At 38.5% G+C, this 23,098-nt stretch overlaps 1 protein-coding gene across 3 annotated transcripts in view; it reads right to left on the reverse strand.

The window, feature by feature from the left end:
* STAG1 (STAG1 cohesin complex component) overlaps positions 1 to 23,098 on the reverse strand; it is a 415,374-nt gene that overhangs the window by 71,694 nt on the left and 320,582 nt on the right. For all 3 annotated transcript variants that reach the window (XM_012451163.2, XM_064378722.1, XM_012451164.2), the window contains one exon: positions 21,407 to 21,494. In XM_012451163.2, the coding sequence (XP_012306586.1) occupies positions 21,407 to 21,494 (88 nt within the window). The remainder of the gene's footprint in view (positions 1 to 21,406; positions 21,495 to 23,098) is intronic.

The following is a 23,098-nucleotide window of genomic DNA, read 5'->3' on the forward strand; positions in this document are numbered from 1 at the left end:
CAGCCTCCTGAGTAGCTGGGATTACAAGCATGCACCACCACGCCCAGTTAATTTTTTAAATATTTTTAGTAGAGACTGGGTTTCTTTCTTTTTTTTTTTTTAGTAGAGACGGGGTTTTACCGTGTCGCGACCAGGGTGGTGTTGATCTTGTGATCTGCCCGCCTCAGCCACCCAAAGTGCTGGGATTACAGGCGTGAGCCACCTCACCTGGCAGAGACAGGATTTCTCCATGTTGGTCAGGCTGGTCTCAAACTCCAGACCTCAGGTGATCCACCTGCCTCGGCCTCCCAAAGTGCTGGGATTACACGCAAGAGCCACCACGCTCAGCCTTTTTCTTTTTTTTTTTTGAGACGGAGTCTGTCTGTCACCAGGCCAGAGTGGAGTGGTGTGATCTCAGCTCACTGCAACCTCCGCCTCCCATCTGCAAGTCATTCTCATGCCTCATCCTCCCAAGTAGGTAGGATTACAGATGTGTGCTACCACGCCCAGCTAATTTTTTTATTTTTAGTAGAGATAGGGTTTTGCCATGTTGGCCAGGCTGATCTCAAACTCCTGGACTCAAGGGATTCACCTGTCTCGGCCTCCCAAAGTGCTGGGATTACAGGTGTGTGCCAATGCACCCAGCCTTAACATCTTTAGTATTAGGAAAAAATATGTTAGGCTGGGTGTGGTGGTTCATGCATGTAATCCCAGCACTTTAGGAGGCCAAGGTGGGTGGATAACTTGAGCCCAAAAATTCAAGACCAGCCAATGTGGTGGACAATGTTTCCACTAAAAATACAAAAAATTAGCTGAGTGTGGTGGCAGGTATTTGTAATCCCAAATCGCACCACTGCATTCCAGCCTAAGTGACAGAATAAGACTCTGTCTCAAAAAAAAAAAAAAAAAGAAAAATATGTTAAAAGCATAATGAAATACTACTATACTACTATATACTTAGAAGGATAGCTAAAGTAAAAATTAAAAATTATCAAGTACCAGTGAGGATACACAATAACTGAAGCTCAAAGCTGATATATTGCTGGCAGGAATGCAGAATGGTATAGCCACTCTGGAAAATGGTTTGGCAGTTTTAAATAAAATTAAATATATACTTACCATAAATCCTGGCAATTTTACTCCTGGGCATTTACTTAATAGAAATTAATATTTATGTTCAGAAAAAAATGTGTATACAAATATTCATGACAGACTTAGTTACGACAGCCAAATGCTGGACACAACTCAATGTCCTTCAGTGGTTGGATGGATAAAACAAACTGATGTATCCACACAATGGAATATTACTTAGCAGTAAAAAGGAACCAACTTTGACTCACACAACTTAAATTAATCTCAAAAATATTATTTTCAGGGAACACATTATGTTCAGCGAAAGACATTATGCTCTAAAGGATTACAGACTGTATTTATTTGAAAATCTTAGAAAGACGAAACTATAGTAATGAAAAACAAATCACTGATGTCCAGGAGTTTCAGGTAGTATGAGCATATGACTATAAAAAGATAGCATGAAGAAGTCTTCTGGGATGAGGAAACTGTTCTGTATCTTGATTGTGGTGATGACTATAAAAATCTAAACATGTTAAAATTCTTAAGACTGTACATAAAAAGAAAAATCAGTCAATTTTGTTGTATAATAATTAAAAATAATATGGCAGAGTAAAGTTCACAGTAACACTTTTAAGGAAATGTTAAGAAATGCACACTGATGCAAATCTTAAGTGAAATAAAGTAGCAAATGATTCAGTAAAGAGAAAAGATTCATAAATTCTAGGAAATGGGGAATTATCCAATGTACTGTATTATTAGTAGGACACCATCATAAATTAAAAAATAAAAACTATCATTAGAAGCGTGAAAAACTCAAGTAAAAAATTCAAGCAGTAAAAGGTTAACTTCTGAAATTTAAAGAACTAAAAGATTTCTCAAAGAATGGATTATGAAGCAGGCTAACGCACATTAATCCTTGGCAATTCAAGACCCTGAAATTTTACTGTCAAGCTTACATATAAATTCCAAGTATTGGAAACAAGGAAGAGTAAAAAGAAAAATCATATGTCAGCAGTCTGGTGTAGAGATTATACTCTCTTTTTGTAATCTCTCGCTCTCTCTCTTTTTTTTTTGAGACAAAGTTTTGCTCTTGTTGACCAGGCTGGAGTGCAATGGTGTGATCTCAGCTTAATGCAACCTCTGGCTTCTAGGTTCAAGCTATTCTACTGCTTCAGCCTAGAGTAGCTGGGATTACAGGCATGTGCTACCATGCCTGGCTCAATTTTTGTATTTTTAGTAAAGATGGGCTTTCACCATGTTGGCCAAGCTGGTCTCGAACTCCTGACCTCAGGTGATCCACTGGTCTTGGCTTCCCAAAGTGCTGGAATTATAGGCGTCAGCCACTGCACTTGGCCTGTAATAGCGCTTTATATTTATCTCCAAAAGGAGGTTTGGCGTATAGTGGGAGGCACACTGAACCAGGAGTTCACATCACAAAACCTCAGTTCTATTCTTAAGAGTTCATGGACACTAGCTTTTTCTCCCTGAACACACTATAGGCTGTAATATCAAACAAGATCTTGCTATCTCTATTCTGAGTGATCGGCTCAAAATAAATCAATGAGCAATTTCTGCTGGTGACCTTGCAAACTGAGAATAACACAAGCAAATGGTTATCCAAACAATGTGCACAACACCTAAACCATCTTAAACCATTAAAACAGTAACGTGACACTTTTGTGCAGACAGAATCATGATCCTCATAAAACAGTGGGCATACTTCTAATACAAAGTAAGAATAACTACTTGAAGAACAAATCAAAATGAAATGAATGACTTGTGCAAACAAATCTCAAAGATTTAAATCTAAAAAAATAAGGCTATTAGAAGAAAACGCTGAATATTTAAATAATTAGGAAATGTAGGGAAAGGAAACGTTATGAGAAAAGAAAAAAGTAACGGAAAACAACTAACAATTCTGATTATATACAAAGAAAGAAAATTTATATATCACATAATATGATATATATAATAAAATTCCTACTGGTAAAGTATTTAAAGAAATGACAAATGGTTAGGAACATTAATATAGAAAAAAAGCTTATAGGTCGGGCGTGGTGGCTCATGCCTGTAATCCCAGCACTTTGGGAGGCCAAGGTGGGTGGATCACGAGGTCAAGAGATCAAGACGATCCTGGCCAACATGGTGAAACCCCATCTCTACTAAAAATACAAAAATTAGCTGGGTGTGGTGGTGAGCACCTGCAGTCCCAGCTACTCGGGAGGCTGAGGCAGGAGAATCACTTGAACCTGGGAGATAGAGGCTGCAGTGAGCTGAAATTGCGCCACTGCACTTCAGTTTGGTGACAGAGCAAGACTCGGTCTCAAACAACACAAAACAAAAAAACCCACTAATATAGGAAAAAAGCTTATACATTAAAATGAAACTAGAGATTTGATGTGGAGCACTCTGCTTATAGTTAACAATATTGTGCTGTATACTTAAAAATTTATTAAGAAGGCTGGGCACAGTGGCTTACTCCTGTAATCCCAGCACTTTGGGAAGCTCAGGCAGGAGGATTGCTTGAGTCCAGGAGTTTGAGATGAGCCTGGGCAACATAGTGAGACCCAGCTCTTAAAAATTTTTTTTTAATCCTCATGTTATGCTTTTTAAACCACAATAAAACAAACACATACACACACACACAGAGGCAAAGCATAAGATAATTTTACAGATGTATATAATAATCTTAGTATATAAATATTCTAAGATATAAATATATGAAGATATAAAGCAGCATTCATTTAAAAGATACCGAAATGAAAGATGGCAATTTGTCAGTATCTGAACTGTCATTGTTTTTCAAACAGGTATTTATTCAGTACATAAGCTTTCCACTAGGCCCATGGGATTAAAATATATTCCCATATCTAATGAAAAGATAAATAAGTACCAACTACAGCAGTTTATTAATAATAATTGGTTTTTATAAAATATACACATACAGGATCAGGAGCTGACAGCTAAGAAGAAGGACTCACATTTTGGCCAGGGAGAGAGAATGACAATGGTTAAGAAAAACTTCCTAGAGAAGTAACCACCTATATTAAATCTTGACAGAAAATATGTAAGATTTAATATGGCAACAAAGGGACAATATGAGGAAAGCAATGGAAATTTCAAAGAATGCTTGACTGACAAACTGTGAACAGGATGATACAGCCTAACTGTAAGCACAAACGGACTGGATCAGAAGAAACTGGATCACAAGGGCTTTAAAGGAGGGAGGGTAATCACGCATCCTGGTTTATGCCTATTTCCTGGAATAATCATTTGTAGTATTCCTTCACTTTTAAAAGAATACTCATTTAAAATAATTTTCATTTAAAAGAATACTCATATGGTCACCTTACTATGAAAAAAAATCTAGATGCTATCCTAAAAATGTTAGGAAATGTACAAAAGAGTAATATGTTCAGATGTTTTAGAAATATGACTATAGCAACAGCAAAGGGAAGTGACCCTATCTGTTCCTTGTTAGCTTTAAAAATGTAATATTCGATACATCAAAAATAATTGTAAAGCATAAGAAAACACATGAACAGACCATCAAATTTAAGAACTAGTATAATCCCAATAACTTTGCATCCACCTAATAAACATTTTCCCTATTCTTTACCACAGCTAAACGACTGTATTAAACGTTATGTAATTCATGCCCCTGCTCTTGAAAAATACAGCTTTATGACATATATACAATATTAGATGATACATTAATTTTGCTAGTTTGGGGGCTTTAAAAAATGGTGTTGTGGCATGGCGTGGTGGCTCATGCTTATAATCTCAGACCTTTTGGAGGCCTAGGTGGGTGGAAAACTTGAGGTCAGGAGGTTGAGATCAGCCTGGTGGCTCACATCTGTAATCCTGGCACTCTGGGAGGCCAAGGTGGGTGGATCACCTGAGGTCAAGAGTTCAAGACAAGCGCCTGGCCAACATGGAGAAACCCCATCTCTACTAAAAATACAAAAAGTAGTTGGGTGTTATGGCACACGCTAGTAATCCCAACTACTTGGGAGGCCAAGGCAGGAGAATCGCTTGAACCCGGTAGGCGGAGGTAGTAGTGAGCTGAGACCACACCACTGCACTCCAGCCTGGGCTTCAGAGTGATACTCCATCTCAAGAAAAAAAAATGGTGTTGCACCACATGTAGTCTTCAGAGAGAGATGTACTTCGCCCTAGTCACGCCTTTTAAGGACCTATGAAGATTTAAAAAAAATATACAAATGTTCATGTTACACACCTGAATATTCTGTCAACAGAAAAATAAGTTAAAAAAAATATATTTTAATTTAAGTAAGTAATTTTTACAATAATTATGTAACTTTGAGTTTTAGATCAGAGAACTGAAATACAAGAAGATTAGATTACATCAATCTTTCCTATGGATCTTGGTTCAGAAATTTCCATTATGTTTTTATTTATATGATTGTGTTTTGGTCTATCTATCTATCGAACTATCTATCTGAGACGGATCTATCTATCTATCTATCTATCTATCTATCTATCTATCTATCTATCTATCTATCTATCTATCTGAGATGGAGTTTCACTCCTGTTGCCCAGGCTGGAGTGCAATGGCGCGATCTCAGCTCATCGCAACCTCCGCCTCCTTGGTTCAAGTGATTTTTCTGCTTCAGCCTCCCAAGGAGGTGGGATTACAGGCATGTGCCACCATGCCCAGCTAATTCTGTATTTTTAGTAGAGATGGGGTTTCTCCATGTTGGTCAGGCTGGTCTCGAACTCCTGACCTCAGGTGATCTGCCCGTCTCCACCTCCCAAAGTGCTGGGATTACAGGCATGAGCCACCGCGCCCAGCCAGGTCTGATTGTTTTCTAAACCTGAAAATACAAAATGGTTTGGCTTTCAAATGACCTTCATTAAATGTGAGAAATAATTACTCTTCTCCTTTTATTTGCATCCTTTATTAAAAAATTAAGTTATATATAGAAAAATGTCCTGTTTTTAACATAATGTTCTGTATTAAAAAATGAAGTCATATCACCACCAAAGCAATCAAGATATAGAAATTTCTATCATTTCTCAAAGCCCCCTGCCCTACCCTAGATCTGTTTTCTGCCTTTATAGTTTTGTTTTTTCAAGAATGTATAATGAAATCATACAGTAGGTAGTCATGTGCATCTGGTGTATTTGACTCTGTACAATGCATATGAAATTTGACCATGTTCTTTTTTTTTTTTTTGAGACAGGGTCTCCTTTTGTCACCCAGGCTGGAGTGCAGTGGTGCAATCTCGACTACCACAGCCTCCACTTCCTGGGCTCAAGCAATCTTCTCACCTCAGCCCCCCCAAGTAGCTGAAACTAAAAAAGGTGGACCACCACGCCCAGCTAATTTTTTGTAGAGATGGCGTTTCGACATGTGGCACACACTGGTCTCAAACTCCTGAAGTTCAAGCAATCTGTCTGCCTTGGCTTCCCAAAGTGCTAGGATTACAGGCATGAGCCACCACACTTGGCCCAAATTCATCCATTGTTGTTCTGTCACCAGCTCCTTCCATTTTTATTGCTGAGAAGTATACTGTTGTATGAGGTGCTGCAATTTGTTTCTATAAATTTATCAGCTGACAGATATTTTAGTTATTTGTAATTTTTAGCAATTATACCTGCTACAAACATTCAAGAATAGGTTTTTATGTGAACCTAAGTTTTCATTTCACTTGGATAAACACTCAGGAGAGGGGCTGCCTTGTCATATAAGTGTATATGTAACTTTATTTAAAAACTGCCTAAATATTTCCCAAAATGGCTGTGCTATTTTGCATTCCCACCAGCAATGCATAAGAGTTTCAACTGCTTTGTATCCTTTTAGCATTATTACTAGTTATTACTGTTTTTTTCTTTGGCCTTTTTATAGATTTGTAATGTCATCTTATTGTTATATTTTATATTTCTCCAATGACTAAATGACTAATGATACTGAATTTCTTTTCATGTGCTTATTTGCCACCCATCTTTGGTGAAGTATTTATTCAACTTTTTGATCGTGTATCTAGAAGACCCCATCGTCTCAGCCCAAAATCTCCTGAAACTGATAAGCAACTTCAGCAAAGTCTCAGGATACAAAATCAATGTGCAAAAATCACAAGCATTCCTATACACCAATAACAGACTTAAAGAGAGCCAAATCAAGAACAAACTGCCATTCACAATTGCTACAAAGAGAATAAAATACCTAGGAATACAACTAACAAAGAACATAAAGGACCTCTTCAAGGAGAACTACAAACCACTGCTCAACAAAATAAAGAGAGGACACAGACAAACGGAGAAACATTCCATGTTCATGGTTAGGAAGAATCAATATCGTAAAAATGGCCATACTGCCCAAAGTAATTTACAAATTCAATGCTATCCCCATCAAGCTACCAATGACCTTCTTCACAGATCTGGAAAAAACCACCTTAAACTTCATATGGAACCAAAAGAGAGTCCGCATAGCCAAGTCAATTCTAAGCAAAAAGAACAAAGTGGGAGGCATCACACTACCGGACTTCAAACTATACTACAAGGCTACAGTAATCAAAACAGCATGGTACTGGTACCAAAACAGAGATATAGACCAATGCAACAGAACAGAGGCCTCGGAGGCAACACAACACATCTACAACCATCCGACCTTTGACAAACCTGACAAAAACAAGCAATGGGGAAAGGATTCCCTGTTTAATAAATGGTGTTGGGAAAACTAAACTGGCTAGCCATGTGCAGAAAGCAGAAACTGGACCCCTTCCTGACACCTTACACTAAAATTGACTCCAGATGGATTAAAGACTTAAACGTAAGACCTAGCACCATAAAAACCCTAGAAGAAAATCTAGGCAAAACCATTCTGGACATAGGCGTAGGCAAGGACGTCATGATCAAAACACCAAAAGCATTGGCAACAAAAGCCAAAATAGACAAATGGGACCTAATCAAACTCCACAGCTTCTTCACAGCAAAAGAAACAGTCATGGCCGGGCGCGGTGGCTCAAGCCTGTAATCCCAGCACTTTGGGAGGCCGAGGCGGGTGGATCACGAGGTCGAGAGATCGAGACCATCCTGGTCAACATTGTGAAACCCCGTCTCTATTAATACAAAAAAATTAGCTGGGCACGGTGGCGCGTGCCTGTAATCCCAGCTACTCAGGAGGCTGAGGCAGGAGAATTGCCTGAACCCAGGAGGCGGAGGTTGCGGTGAGCCGAGATCGCGCCATTGCACTCCAGCCTGGGTAACAAGAGCGAGACTCCGTCTCAAAAAAAAAAAAAAAAAAAAAAGAAACAGTCATTAGAGTGAATCGGCGACCAACAGAAAGGTAAAAAATTTTTGCAGCCTACCCATCTGACAAAGGGCTGATACCCAGAATCTACAAAGAACTAAAACAGATTTAGAAGAAAAAAACAAACTTGTTCAAAAGTGGGCAGAAGATATGAACAGACACTTTACAAAAGAAGACATATATGAGGCCAACAAACATATGAAAAAATGCTCACCATCATTGGTCATTAGAGAAATGCAAATTAAAACTACATTGAGATACCATCTCATGCCAGTTAGAATGGTGATCATTAAAAAATCTGGAGACAACAGATGCTGGAGAGGATGTGGAGAAATAGGAACACTTTTACACTGTTGGTGGGAGTGTAAATTAGTTCAACCATTGTGGAAGACAGTGTGGCGATTCCTCAAGGACCTAGAAATAGAAATTCCATTTGACCCAGCAATCCCATTACTGGGTATGTATCCAGAGGATTATAAATCGTTCTACTATAAGGACACACGCACACGAATGTTCACTGCAGCACAGTTTACAATAGCAAAGACCTGGAACCAACCCAAATGCCCATCGATGATAGACTGGACAGGGAAAATGTGGCACATATAAACCATGGAATATTATGCAGCCATCAAAAACAATGAGTTCGTGTTCTTTGTAGGGACATGGATGAACCTGGAAACCATCATTCTCAGCAAACTGACACAAGAACAGAAAATCAAACACTGCATGTTCTCACTCATAGGCAGGTGTTGAACAATGAGAACACACGGACACAGGGAGGGGAGCACTACACACTGGGGTCTGTTGGGGGGAAATAGGGGAGGGACAGCGGGGGGTGAGGAGTTGGGGAAAGACAGGATGGGGAGAAATACCAGATAGAGGTGATGGGGAGGAAGGCAGCAAATCACACTGCCATGTGTGTACCTATGCAACAATCTTGCATGTTCTTCACACGTACCCTAAAACCTAAAATGCAATAAAAAAATAAATAAAATAAAAAATTCAGATAAGTTTCTGAAAAAAAAAATTGGGTTTTTTCAAACTTTTTTTTTTGAGATAGCGTTTCCATCTGTTGCGCAGGCTGGAGTGCAGTGGCACAATCCCAGTTCACTGTAGCCTTAAACTCCTAGGCTGGAGTAATCCTTCCAACCTGGCATCCTGAGTAGCTGCAACTGCAAGTGCATGCCACAGAGTCCAGTTAATCTAAAAAAATTTTTTTTGTAGACAGGCTTTTGCCATCTTGCCCAGGATGGTCTCAAACTCTGGGCTCAAGTGATCTTCTTGCCTCAGCCTCCCAAAATGTTGGAATTACAGATGTGAGCCACCATGCCCAGACTGATTTCTTTCATTAATGTTTTATATTTTTCAGTATACAGATCTTGCACATTTCTTAGATTTATACCTAAGTATTTCATGTTTTTGGTGCTATTATAAATAATACATTTCATAAAATCACTTCTCAATTTTTCATTGCTAAATAATTTTTTAATTTTTTTTTCAGACGGAGTTTCACTCTTGTTGCCCAGGCTGGAATGCAATGGCATGATCTCAGCTCACTGCAACCTCTGCCTCCCAGGTTGAAGCGATTCTCCTGCCTCAGCCTCCAGAGTAGCTAGGATTACAGTCATGTGCCACCATGCCTGGCTAATTTTGTATTTTTAATAGAGACTGGGTTTCTCCATGTCGGTCAGGCTGGTCTTGAACTCCAAACCTCAGGTGATCCACCTGCCTTGGCCTCCTAAAGTACTGGAAATTACAGGCATGAGCCACTGCGCCCAGCAATTGTTTTTAACTTTATTTTATTTTCTAGAGACAGAGTCTCACTCTGTTGCCCAGACTGGAGTGCAGTGATGCAATCTTGGCTCGCTGCAACCTCTGCCTACCAGGTTCAAGTCATTCTCATGCCTCAGCCTCCCAAGTAGCTGGGACTACAGGTGTGTGCCACCATGCCGAGCTAATTTTTGTATTTTTAGTAAAGACAGAGTTTCACCATGTTGGACATGTTGGTCACAAACTCTTGACCTCAGGTGACCTGCTCGCCTCAGCCTCCCAAAATGTTGGGATTACAAGCATGAGTTACTGTGCCCAGCCTGTATTTTAATTTAAAAAGCATTAGATGTGCATGGTAAAATATCGAACAGTATATAACTGGTGTACAATTCAAATTAACTTTTTTACCCACTGAAGATCTCTAGTTTTCTACTGAAAAAGGCACTGTTAATATTTCTTATGGAACATTCAAAAATAATTTTCAACTAAATCTATGTATATAGTAATCTTCTCATCCTTTATCCTGCGGTATTTAACTGTTTCTCTGTAGATGAACATGTAGAATGTTTTAAGTTTTAAATATTCATAAATGCTACAATGAACATATCTGAACCTATGCCTTTGTTCTCTGTAGAAGAACATGTAGAATGTTTTAAGTTTTAAATATTCATAAATGCTGCAATGAACATATCTGAATCTAAACATATCCAAGTATATATTTATAGTCTAAATTCCTGGAACCACAAATCCTCAGAGAAAGGTAGGTCCATTTTCGATTTTGATAAGAGATTGGCAAGTAACCTATTCAGAAAACAGTATTTGAGAGTAGTCAGATATTTTTTAAAAAAACATTATCAGAGTTTCTCATGCATACACATAGTTGAGTGTTATTGCAACAGAGCCTCGACTGGAGAGAAGGTGAAACTGAGATTACTATAACAGAAAGGTTCTGATGCAGTCCACAAAAAAAAAAAAAAAAAAAAAATTACATTGGTGCAAAAGTAATTGCGGTTTTTGCCATTAAAAGTAATGACATTAGTTTTATGGTGCAAAAATAATTGCGGTTTTTGCCATTACTTTTAATGGCAAAAACCGCAATTACTTTTGCACCAATGTATACAAGGGATTAAACTAAATATTTGGTAGTAGGGCTAAAAGAGTATAGAAAGAAGATATTCAGAGGGTAGAATTTATAAAAAACCATCAAGAGCCTCATAAGATGAAGGATTACTTGTAGTACACCATTATATTCTCAGGATCTGGCACTCAAATGTATTTTTGGTAAATAATGACAAGGTAGACAGCAAGGTAGATGTACAGTGTGTGTGTTGATGAAGAAAAGGGAGGCATTAACCTAGATTTATATCTTTTTGACTTCGGAGTCTAGAAAGATAACTGTATAGAGGAATACTAAGAGGTTTTGATATAGTATTAACAAGGAATAATCAGAAATATGTAACAAATAATTTCTAAGCTCAGCCATGGAAATAACTGTAGTCTTCTAAGAAAAGCATGGTTCTATCAACATAAACAACATAAATAATAAGTCACAAGCTGGGTGCGGTGCCTCACACCTGTAATCCCAGCACTTTGTAAGGCTGAGATGGGTTGATCACCTGAGGTCAGGAGTTCGAGACAAGCCTGGTCAACATGGTAATACCCTGTTTCTACTAAAAATACAAAAATTTACTGGCCGTGGTGGCAGGCACATGTAGTTCCTGAGGCAGGAGAACTACTTGAACCTGGGAGGTGGAGGCTGAAATGTGCTGAGATCACACCACTACACTCCAGCCTGGGCGACAGAGCAAGACTCCATCTCAAAAAATAAAATAAAATAAAAATAATAAATAGTAAGTCACAATCTATCCAAAAACCAGTAACCACTATTGGTTTAAATATGACTACTTTTTGTTTTGTTTTATTTTGTTTTAGTCTCACTCAGGCTGGAGTGCAGTGGCATGATCTTGGCTCACTGCAACCTCTGCCTCCCAGACACAAGCGATCTTCCCACCTCAGCAACCTGAGTAGCTAGGATCACAGGAGCATGCTACCATGCTCAGCCAGTTTTTCTATTTTTAGTATAGACGGGGTTGTGTCATGTTGCCCAGGCTGGTCTCAAACTCCTGGCCTCAATCATCCACCCGCCTTGGCCTCCCAAAGTACTAGGATTACAGGCGTGAGCCACTATGCCCACCCAAAATGTGACAATATATGTTCCTTGTGAAGAATGTATTCATGTCTAGCACATCGTGATGGATTAAACACTAGCATCTAATCTCTCCCCATAATTGTCATTAAAACAATATAAAAAGATATCTGAAAAAAAAAATACAGCTGGGTGTTGTTGCTCATGTCTGTAATGCAGCATTTGGTTGGCAGTGGTGGGAGGATCTCACTTGAGCCTAGAGTTACAGGCCAGCTTGGGCAACACAGTCAGACCCCATCTCTATATTTCTTTTAAAAAAATTAGCTGGGGTGTGGTGGTATAGGCCTGTGGTCCCAGTTCCTTGGAGGCTGAGGGCCTGGGAGGTGGAGGATGCAGTGAACTGTCATTGTGCCACTGTACTCCAGCCTGTGTAACTGGGCAAGTCTTTGTCTCAAAAACAAATAGGCCGGGCGCGGTGGCTCACGCCTGTAATCCCAGCACTTTGGGAGGCTGAGGCGGGCGGATCACGAGGTCAAGAGATCAAGACCATCCTGGCCAACATGGTGAAACCCCGTCTCTACTAAAAATACAAAAATTAAAAAAAAAAAATACAAAAATTAGCTGGGTGTGGTGGCACGTGCCTGTAGTCTCAGCTGCTTGGGAGGCTGAGGCAGGAGAACTGCTTGAACCTGGGAGGCAGAGGTTGCAGTGAGCCGAGATTGCGCCACTGCACTACAGCCTGGCGCCTGGCAAAGGAGGAAGACTGTCTCAAAAACAAACAAACAAACAAAAAGATAAATACAAAAAAAATAAGAGTTTGCTGGCCAGGCGTAGTGGCTCATGCCTGGAATCCCAGAACTTTGGGAGGCCAAGGTGTTATACTGGAGCGAGCATAGAAAGTTAACACCAAGACAAAAGTATGCCAAATTGCAGGGTCTTTATTGCCGGTGGCCATGGAGGACTTGTGTCTCTCCAATCTGTGGCCCTGAAAGGAGGGTGTCAAGACCTTTTATGCCCATAAACCACCTTGGGGGTGAGGGTGAGGGGCTTTGGACATTGTGATAGTTAAGTGGTTCCCAGAAGTCAACACAAGCCTTAGTTTACACATTGCCTGGGTAGGGTGGAAATTACAGTACTTAGTTACTTATTACAAGTCGCAGGGGCCAAGACGGCGTGGGTTTGGACTGCTTGCCTGTCACATTAGGGTTACAGGAGCAGTTTCAGCAGAAAGCCGAGGTATGCAGTTTTATGGGGCTTTTACCCTGTCACAAAGGCAGGCAGGTCACCTGAGGTCAGGAGCTCAAGACCAGCCTGACGAACATGGTAAAATACCATCTCTTCTAAAAATACAAAAATTAGCTGGACATGATGGCAGGCACCTGTAATCCCAGCTACTTGGAGGTTGAGGCAGGAGAATCGCTTGAACCCAGGAAGCGGAGGTTGCTTGCAGTGAGCTGAGATTGCGCCACTGCACTCCAGCCTGACTGATAGAGCAAGACTTTGCTTTAAAAAAAAAAAAAAGTTTGCAATAAAGCCAACATCAGAAGGCAAGGGTAAAGTGGAATAGTAGTGCAAGCTACCATAAACAGCATATTAGTAGGAGAATATGGGAAGAGACGATGAAAAAAATTGTAAAACTTGGATTTGAGTGAGTGTGCCATAGCTATGTGACCTAAGGCTAGTTATTTAATATCTTTATGCTTTGGTTTCATCATCAAAAAAATGAAAATAATGATACATATTCTATACAGCTGCCACAAAGCTTAAACAAATGAAACAAATGTAAAGACTTAAAACAATTGTAAAGACCTAAAAAGACTTAAAACAAATGTAAAAGACTTAAAAGCCACAGGCCTGGTGACTCTCTCCTGTAATCCCAGCACTTTGAGAGGCTGAGATGGATGGATCACTAGAGGTCAGGAGCTTGAGACCAGCCTGGTCAACATAGTAAAACTTCATTTCTACCAAAAATACAAAAATTAGCTGGATACGGTAGTACATACCTGCCATCCCAGCTGCCTGGGAGGCTGAGGCATGAGAATTGCTTGAAAATACAAAAATTAGTTGAGCATGGTGGCACATGTCTGTCATCCCAGCTATCTGGGAGGCTGAGGCCTAAGAATCTCTTGAACCTGGGAGGTGGAGGTTGCAGTGAACTGAGATTGCATCACTGCACTCCAGCCTGGGCAGGTGTCGGGGGGAGCTTAAAATAGTACCTAGTATATAATAAGAGCAAAATAAAAGTTTTCTATACCTGATGACTTGAGAGGTCCAAAGTTAGTGATTATGATTATACTTCTTTTTTATGGGTATAGTCACACTGTTTTGTTCTATAGCAAATACTATTTACAAAAAAACCTATAAATGCTCTCTATTGGTTTTCTATTTTTAGAATCTACTGAGGGTTGTGGAAACTATAAAGCAGAAAATATTTTATTTTTCCAGATAATTAACATTTCATTTTCCAAATGCTCTCATAAAAAATAAAATAAAAAATCATTTTTCTTATGTTATCTGAGATGACATTTAAATTTAAAACTATACCAACAGAAAATAGGAATAAAAGTCACGAAATAGGATAGAAAGAATTTAAATATATCTTGACTTTATTTTACCAGTGGGTATAAAGAGATACAATAAATTCTGAAAAGTGTTTCTTTTTTTTTTTAAAAACTAATGATTATTGTTGTTGCAGAACTGCAATAATTTTTAGTACTTTTCACAGATTAAAAATTCACTAGCATAGAAAAGGGCATAACTAGACCCTGAAACATACTCTTGTGACAGAAAGGATGAAAATGCTAAAAAAAAAAAAAAAAAAAAAAAAGGCCAGGGATGCTGACTCACGCCTATAATCCCAGCACTTTGGGAGGCCGGGGCAGGGGTGGTGGTGTATCATGGATCATGAGGTCAGGACTTCAAGACCAGCCTGGCCAAGATGGTGAAACATTATCTCTATTAAAAATACAAAAATTAGCCAGGCGTGATGGCGGGCATCTGTAATTCCAGCTACTCGGGAGGTTGAGGCAGAGAACTGCTTGAACCTAGAGGGTGAAGTTTGCAGTGAGCTGAGATTGCCACTACACTCCACCCCTGGATGACAGAATGAGACTCAGTCTCAAAAAAAAGAAGAAAAAAAAATCTAAAGTACATAGGAACTGGATTGAAAGGAACTCCCACTGGCCAAGTCTGCTACCATTTGAGCACCAAAATAAATGAGAGTACTGATTCACAATTCGTCAAATAAAACAGAAATAAAATAGGTATCTATGAGTCCACAGTAATACCATTTTTTGAAAGAAATTTAAAATTGTAAAAAGTAAATGAATGAAAAGAGAAAGGAAAGTTCTTCCTTACAGTAGAGTGTCAACTAAGAAATACAAAATAAACAACACAGTTAGAAAATCATTGCTTTAGTCACTACTCTGTGACCATGACAGTAATAACTGAGTCAGGTAAGGATCATAAAGCGATACTAAAACTATTATGTCAGAGTCTGATAAGAAACAGGATTATTACATAGTTTTAAAGAATACTTCCACAGCTTACTTCAGTAATTAAAAAGGATACTGGTAACTACACAGGAGAAACTTGGCAAACTTCACCTTAGTCAGTGATCAGAGTTAATAACATGAATAATGAACAAACTGACATCACGTGCCTCCTGATGTAATGCACTGAGAACAGAGTATCATTTATGTAGCAGTCCTGCTAAGAATGTGTAACTGAAATTCAAACACGCAGATCAGGCAAAACTCAAGAAAGAACATTCTGCAAAATAACTAATCTATACTCTTCAAAATGTCATGAAACATAAAGGCTCAAAAATAATTCCAGATTAAAGAAGAGAAAAAAAAATTTAACAACTAAATGCAATGTATTATTCTGCATTGCGTCCTAGGCTGAAAAAAATCGTTGAAGGTTGAGGTAGCTGGGGCAATTTTTTTTTTTTTTTTTGAGACCAAATCTCACTCTATCATGCAGGTTAGAGTGCAGAGGTGCAATCTTGGGTCACTGCAATCTTCTGCTCCTGGGTTCAAGTGATTCACATGCCTCAGCCTCTTAAGTAGCTGGGATTGCAGACATGTGCAACCATACCCAGCCAATTTTTGTATTTTTAGTAGAAACAGGGTTTCGTCATGTAGGCCAGGCTGGTCTGGAACTCCTGACTTCAAGTGATCCACCCACCTCAGTCTATCAAAGTGCTGAGATTACAGGTGTGAGCCACCACACCTGGCCTAATATATATTTTATAAATGCATATTAACATATGTAACATATATGTATAAAGACAGATGTTATAGAAGTGCAGAAATGTGGGAAAATACTGAAAACTGATTAGGTGAATCTTTCCACAACATTTCTACAATTTGATTAAAAAAAAAATAGAATATACAATTTCTTTTTGGTCTGCTACATATTATTTTTTCATTTTTTATATTTAAAAAAATTTTTCTTTTTTGAGATGAGAGTTTTGCTTTTTTTCCCCAGGCTGGAGTGCAATGGTGCAATCTTGGCTCACAACAACCTCCAACTCCTGGGTTTGATCAAGTGATTCTCCTACCTTAGCCTTCCAAGTAGCTGGGATTACAGGCATGCATCACCACGCCTGGCTAATTTTGTATTTTTAGTAGAGACGGGGTTTCTCTGTATTAGGGTGGTTGGTCACAAACTCCTGACCTCAGGTGATCTGCTCACCTCGGCCTCCCAAAGTGCTGGGATTATATTCATGAGCCACTGTACCCGGCCTATTTTTTATATTTTGAAATAGAGTCTCACTCTGTTGCCTAAGCTGGAGTGTAGTGGCAGGATCTCGACTCACTGCAACCTCTGCCTCCCGGATTCAAGTGATTCTTGTGCCTCAGTCTCCCAAGTAGCTGGGATTACAGATATGTACTACAATGACCAACTGCTTTTATATTTTTAGTAGAGACAGCATATTGCCATGTTGGCAAGGCTGGTCTCAAACTTCTGGCCTCATGTGATCCGCCTGCCTCAGCCTCCCAAAATGTTTGGATTTCAGGTGTGTGCCACCACACCTAGCCAGTCTTCCACATACTCTAAAACTATAATGGTTGAAACAGTACTGTATGAAAAAAGATAAATCACTAGGAGGGAAAAAATATACAAATGCACAGACATACACCGGATACAGTACAGGTTTACTACCAGACCATCACAAAAAAGCAAATACTGTAATAAAGCAAGTCACAAAACCTTTGGTTTCACAGTGCATATGAAAGTGTGCAATAGCATTATGTCTGAAAAAACAATGTACATAGCTTAACTAAAAAATAGAATACTTTACTGCTACAAAATGCTAACAATCACCTGACTCTTCAGTGAGTTATAATTTTTTCAGTGGTGAAGTGTCTTGCCTCAAATGTTGACAGCTGCTGACTTATCAGTGTGGTTGTTGAAGGTTGGTGTGGCTGTGGCAATTTCTTAAGATGACTATGAAGTTTGCTGGATCAATTGATTCTTCCTTTCATAAAAGATTTCTCTGTAGCATGTGATGCTATTTGACAGCATTTTATCCACAGAACTTCTTTCAAACTGCAGACAACCCTCTCCCACCCTTGTCACTGCTTTATCAACTAAGTTCATGTAATGTCCTAAATCCTTTGTTGTCATTTTAACAGTGTTCACAGCATCTTGACTAGGAGTAAATACCATCTCTTTAAATGCTCATCCGTAAGAAGCATCTCCTCATCTCTTCAAGTATGAGTATGAGATTACAGCAATTCAGGCACCTCTTCAGACTCCACTTCTAATTCTAGTTCTCTTGCTATTTCCATTAAATTTGAGTGACTTCCTCCACTTGTCTTTAATTCCTCAAAGTCATCCATGAACACTGAAATCAACTTCTTCCAAACTCCTTTTAATGTTGACAGTTGGACCTCCTCCCATGAATCACAAATTTCTTAATGGCATCTAGAATGGTGAATCCTTCCCAAAAGTTTCTCAATTTTCTTGCCCAGATCCATCAAAGGAGCACTTTCTACCGCAGCTATTAGGCTTATGCAATATTTTTTCTTAAATAATTAAGACTTGAAAGTAAAAATTACTTCTGTTGTGTTAGCAGTCATGAAAAGTGAGAGAAGTGTGACTCTTCCACTTGAACATTTAGAGAACACTGTAGGGTTATTAAGTGGCCTAATTTCAATATTGTTGTGTCTCAGGGAATAGGGAGGCCTGCGAGGGAAAGGGATCAGGGAAGGGCCTGTCAATGGAGCAGTCAAAACACACATAACATTGATGGATTAAGTCCACTGTCTTATATGAGTACAGTTCATGGTGCCCGAAAACAATTACAATAGAAACATCAAAGATTACTGATCACCAACCACCATAACAGCTTTAATACTAATGAAAAAGTTTGAAATAACCAAGATTTACCAAATTGTGACACAGAAACACTAAGTCAGCATATGCTGTTGGGAAAATGGCACTATTAAGCCTTGCTTGATGCAGGGTTGCCACAAACCTTCAATTTGAAAAAATCATGCAATTAAAGCAAAGCACAATAAAATGAGGTATGCCTGTGTAATACTTCAGTGAAGGAAGGAACTAAGAACTTATAGTTGAATTGGTTATCATTAAAAAAAAACCTCAAAAAACAAAAAATAGTCAAGTATATAGCCAATATAGTCTCCCCAAACAGCTAGACAGTTTTAAAGTATCTTCAAAACATCAAGTGCAACTGAGAGTCAACAATAATAAATATTTTGGTAGTTCTTCAGTATCCCTGCTCTAAAAGGTATTTTCTCTGAATTCTTATTTTAAGTACACAGTTGGAACCTTAAACAGTGAGCTTGCATGGTTGTATTAAGAAGTGGTTGAGGACCAGGTGCGGTGCTTCATGCCTGAAATCCCAACACTTCGGGAAGCCAAATCAGGCACATGACTTGGGGTCAGGAGTTTCAAGACCAGCCTGGCCAACATGGAGAAACCCCATCTCCACTACAACTACAAAAATTAGGCCAGGGTGGTGACAGAGGCCTGTCATCCCAGCTACTCGGGAGACTGAGGCAGAAGAATCGCTTGAACCCAGGAGGTGGAGGTTGCAATGAGCCAAGACCGCGTCACTGCACTCCAGCCTGGGTGACAAAAGCAAGACTGTCTCAAAAACAAACAAACAAAAAAGTGGTTGAATACAGAATTTCTTTTTTTTTTTAATACAGAATTTCTGTATTTAGTATCTTAACATATTTCTCAGAGCTGCTAAAAGGAACAAGAGTACAATCTAGTCATATTTGAGTCATGCACTCAAACTTTATACACATGTGTGTTTAATAACAAAGTTAAAGCCACAGAACTTTAAATGTCACATAAATATGTTCTTTTATCCAACAATAAAATGGAGGAAATAAGACATATACAATGAACATAAGCAACAGAAAACCAAAATAACAATAGAAGATAACATTGTGAAGCTGTCATAAGTTAGTACTAGGACAAAAATGACGGTATATTAAGTAAAAAAATTTCAACACAGTAGATGAAACAGAGATGTACTCTTATTCTCTCCCTGGAGTAAATGGAGAAAAGCATAAAAAGAATATCTTAACTCTCATTCACTTTCAACTTAGAAGCATGGCTTGAAAATGTGGATGAATTTTATTTAGGCTGCTGGTCTGAGATGAAGAGAAGATGGGAAGTTGAAGTGTCAGCAATACATTTTTTAAAAGAGAGGGTAAAATATTTAGTGTCTTTGCATAAACTACAATAAAAATACCTAACATAATCAGGGACATTTGTAGGGACCAAGAAAATGATTAGTGTTATGCAGTTTAAATGAATTAATCATAGCAATAATAAAAATTGATTTCATAATTAACTATTTTTTTTTTTTTTTGAGACAGACTCTCGCTCTGTCGCCCATGCTGAAGTGGAAAGGCGCGATCTTGGCTCACTGCAACCTCCAACTCCCAGGTTGAAGCGATTCTCCAGCCTCAGCCTCCCAAGTAGCTGGGACTACAGGTCCATGTCACTGCGTCTGGCTAATTTTTTTATTTTAAGTAGAGATGGGGTTTCACCATGTTGGCCAGGCTGATCTCAAACTTCTGACCTCAGGTGATCCACTGAGCCTGGTCGATGATTAACTTTTAATATAAGATTATTATTTTATCTGTTGACATTCTTACTGCTTTTGAGTAATAAAGTATCATCTAAGCATTCTGTATTACCAAATGAAAATGAGTAATATAACCCCTAAATATTACCTACACTTAACAATGTAGTTGATATTTTGGTCTACATGAATGTCTGCAGTGTACAAAATAACTCCTTCCTTTCTCATACTGAATCAAGCAGAATAATTATTCTACTAAAGTCTCTTTCAGATTAGGCAAAATTTATTGAATTCCTGCCCGTTCTACTCTAATTTGCAAATGAATGTAAAAAGTTGTAAACTCTATTAAAGGCTACATACTGATTTAACTATGGTTCTAATATAAAAATTAAGCCATGCTTAATATGATTAATACCTAGAACAGGGCTGGAATGTATCCATCAATTTTCATTACGTAATGAATAAACTAAAAGTTTTAAAACTTCTGCCATAGTAATTAATGGTATTTTTCCTAATAGAGCAATGTCTACCTTAACATTAAGATTTTTATAATATGTGGCCGGGTGTGGTGGCTCACGTCTGTAATCCCAGCACTTTGGGAGGCCGAGGTGGGCAGATGACAAGGTCAAGAGATTGAGACCATCCTGGCCAACATGGTGAAACCCCATCTGTACTAAAATACAAAAATTAGCTGGGCGTGGTGATGCGTGCCTGTAGTCCCAGCTACTTGGGAGGCTGAGGCAGGAGAACTGCTTGAACCCGTGAGGCAGAGGTTGCAGTGAGCCAAGATCACACCACTGCACTCTAGCCTGGCACCTAGTGACAAAGCGAGACTCTGTCTCAAAAAAAAAATTTTTTTTATAATACATTATAGCAAAAGTTTTCTATTTTTTCTGCTCTAACACATCAGCAGATATAATACACCTATCAGTAATATTCAATTACTATAGCAAATAATTCTCTCAAAGGAGACAGCTGTCCTAAAGAATTATCAATTACTTTGTATAAAAAGCTTCTGATAATCACATGACTTCAGAAAAGCTCAACTTTCTAGAGTCACACAGATGGAACACCAATAAACTCTTACCTGTTCTGGCATGGCTCCATGTTCAATTCCAGTCTTCAATAATCTGTAGCAATTACCAAAGAGATCCCATTTTGTGAGATCATGTGCACTGAAATAAACAAAAATGTATTCGTTTTATTCTACAGTGGATTGAAGGAAATTTAAATTTAAGCCCACTTCAAGTGAGTGGAAGAATAAAATAATTTCATTTTGGCTGGGCATGGTGGCTTATACCTATAATTTCAGCATTTTGGGAGGCTGAGGTTGGCAGATCACTTGAAGTCAGGAGCTCGAGACCAGCCTGGCCAACATGGTGAAACCCGTTTCTACTAAAAATACATTTAAAAAATTAGTTGGGCATGGTGGCACATGCCTGTAGTTCCAGCTACTTGGGACGCTGAGGCAGGAGAATTGCTTAAACCTGAGACACGGAGGCTGCGGTGAGCCGAGATCACGCCACTGCACTCCAGTCTGGGTGACCAAGCAAGGCTCTATCTCAAAAAAAAAAAAATTCATTTGTTAGCAGAATTGAAAAAGAACCATTAAGGAAATGTTCATTAAAATGCTCAAATTTGAAAGAAAGGTGGAAAGAAAAAGAGATGATACTACGAATTTATTAAAGAAATCAACAAAAATAAAACCTCATACATTTAACTGAAAGTTTCTACCACACGGTCAAGCTACACACATAGTCTATTTCATATATGGATAAACTCTCTTTATACTATATTTAAAAGTATCTTTCTCTTTTTCTTTTTTTTTTTCTTTTGAGACAGGGTCTCTCTCTGTCACCCAGGCTGGAATGCAGTGGCGCAATCTCGGCTCACTGCAACCTCTGCTTCCCAGGTATAAGAGAGTCTCATGCCTCAGCCTCCTGAGTAGCTGGGACTACATGTGTGTGCCAAGACACCCAGTTAATTTTTGTATTTTTGGTAGAGAGTGGGGTTTCACCATGTTGGCTAGGCTGATCTTGAACTCCTGGGCTCAAGTGATCTGTCCGTCTTGGCCTTCCAAAGTGCTGGGATTACAGACGTGAGCTACCGCATCAGGCCTATTCAAAAGTATATTTTAAAGAAATCCATTTACAATTTAAAAATATAACCATGTGTATTTTTGAAAGAGATTTCTTTCACAAAATGGAGATAAAGACAAAATTAGGGGAAAGGAAAAATGGGAAAGCTCACAAATGGCACTATAAGCTATTTACTTGAGCTAAAGAGTTATGAATGTGATAATAGGAAATTTTAAATTCTCAGGAGCTCCACTACTAAAAATAGTCATTTTGACACTATTAACTTCTGTTTTCAAATGACAGGTTTTTTTTTAAATAAATGTTTGCTTTTCTATGGAATTCTAAAAATATTTACTTGCATACAAAGGCTTAGATTTTGGAAATTGATTTTGAAATTTGAAGTACTGATTAGTGTAAGAGCTACACTCAAACTCTCTTTGGACAACAAAGTTCTTTGTTTTCTTTATGGAGAAGACAGGCACATCTCATTACAAGGGATGTACAAATTACAATTTGACAACACAAACTTCAGTGATCTGAGTCTTTTGTCCTTATTCAAATCCACTTGTTCTATTGATATAGTAAGAACACAATAACCAAACAAACAGGAACAATTCAAGAAAAAAAGCTCAAGGGAATAACTCATGACTTTCCTGAAAATCTTATTTCTTTTTGTCCTTTATGTTAAGAAATAAAAATTA

This window comes from Aotus nancymaae, unplaced genomic scaffold, assembly GCF_030222135.1.
Source record: "Aotus nancymaae isolate 86718 unplaced genomic scaffold, 86718_ANA_hifiasm-v0.15.2.pri h1tg000019l, whole genome shotgun sequence".
Taxonomy (NCBI): Eukaryota; Metazoa; Chordata; class Mammalia; order Primates; family Aotidae; genus Aotus; species Aotus nancymaae.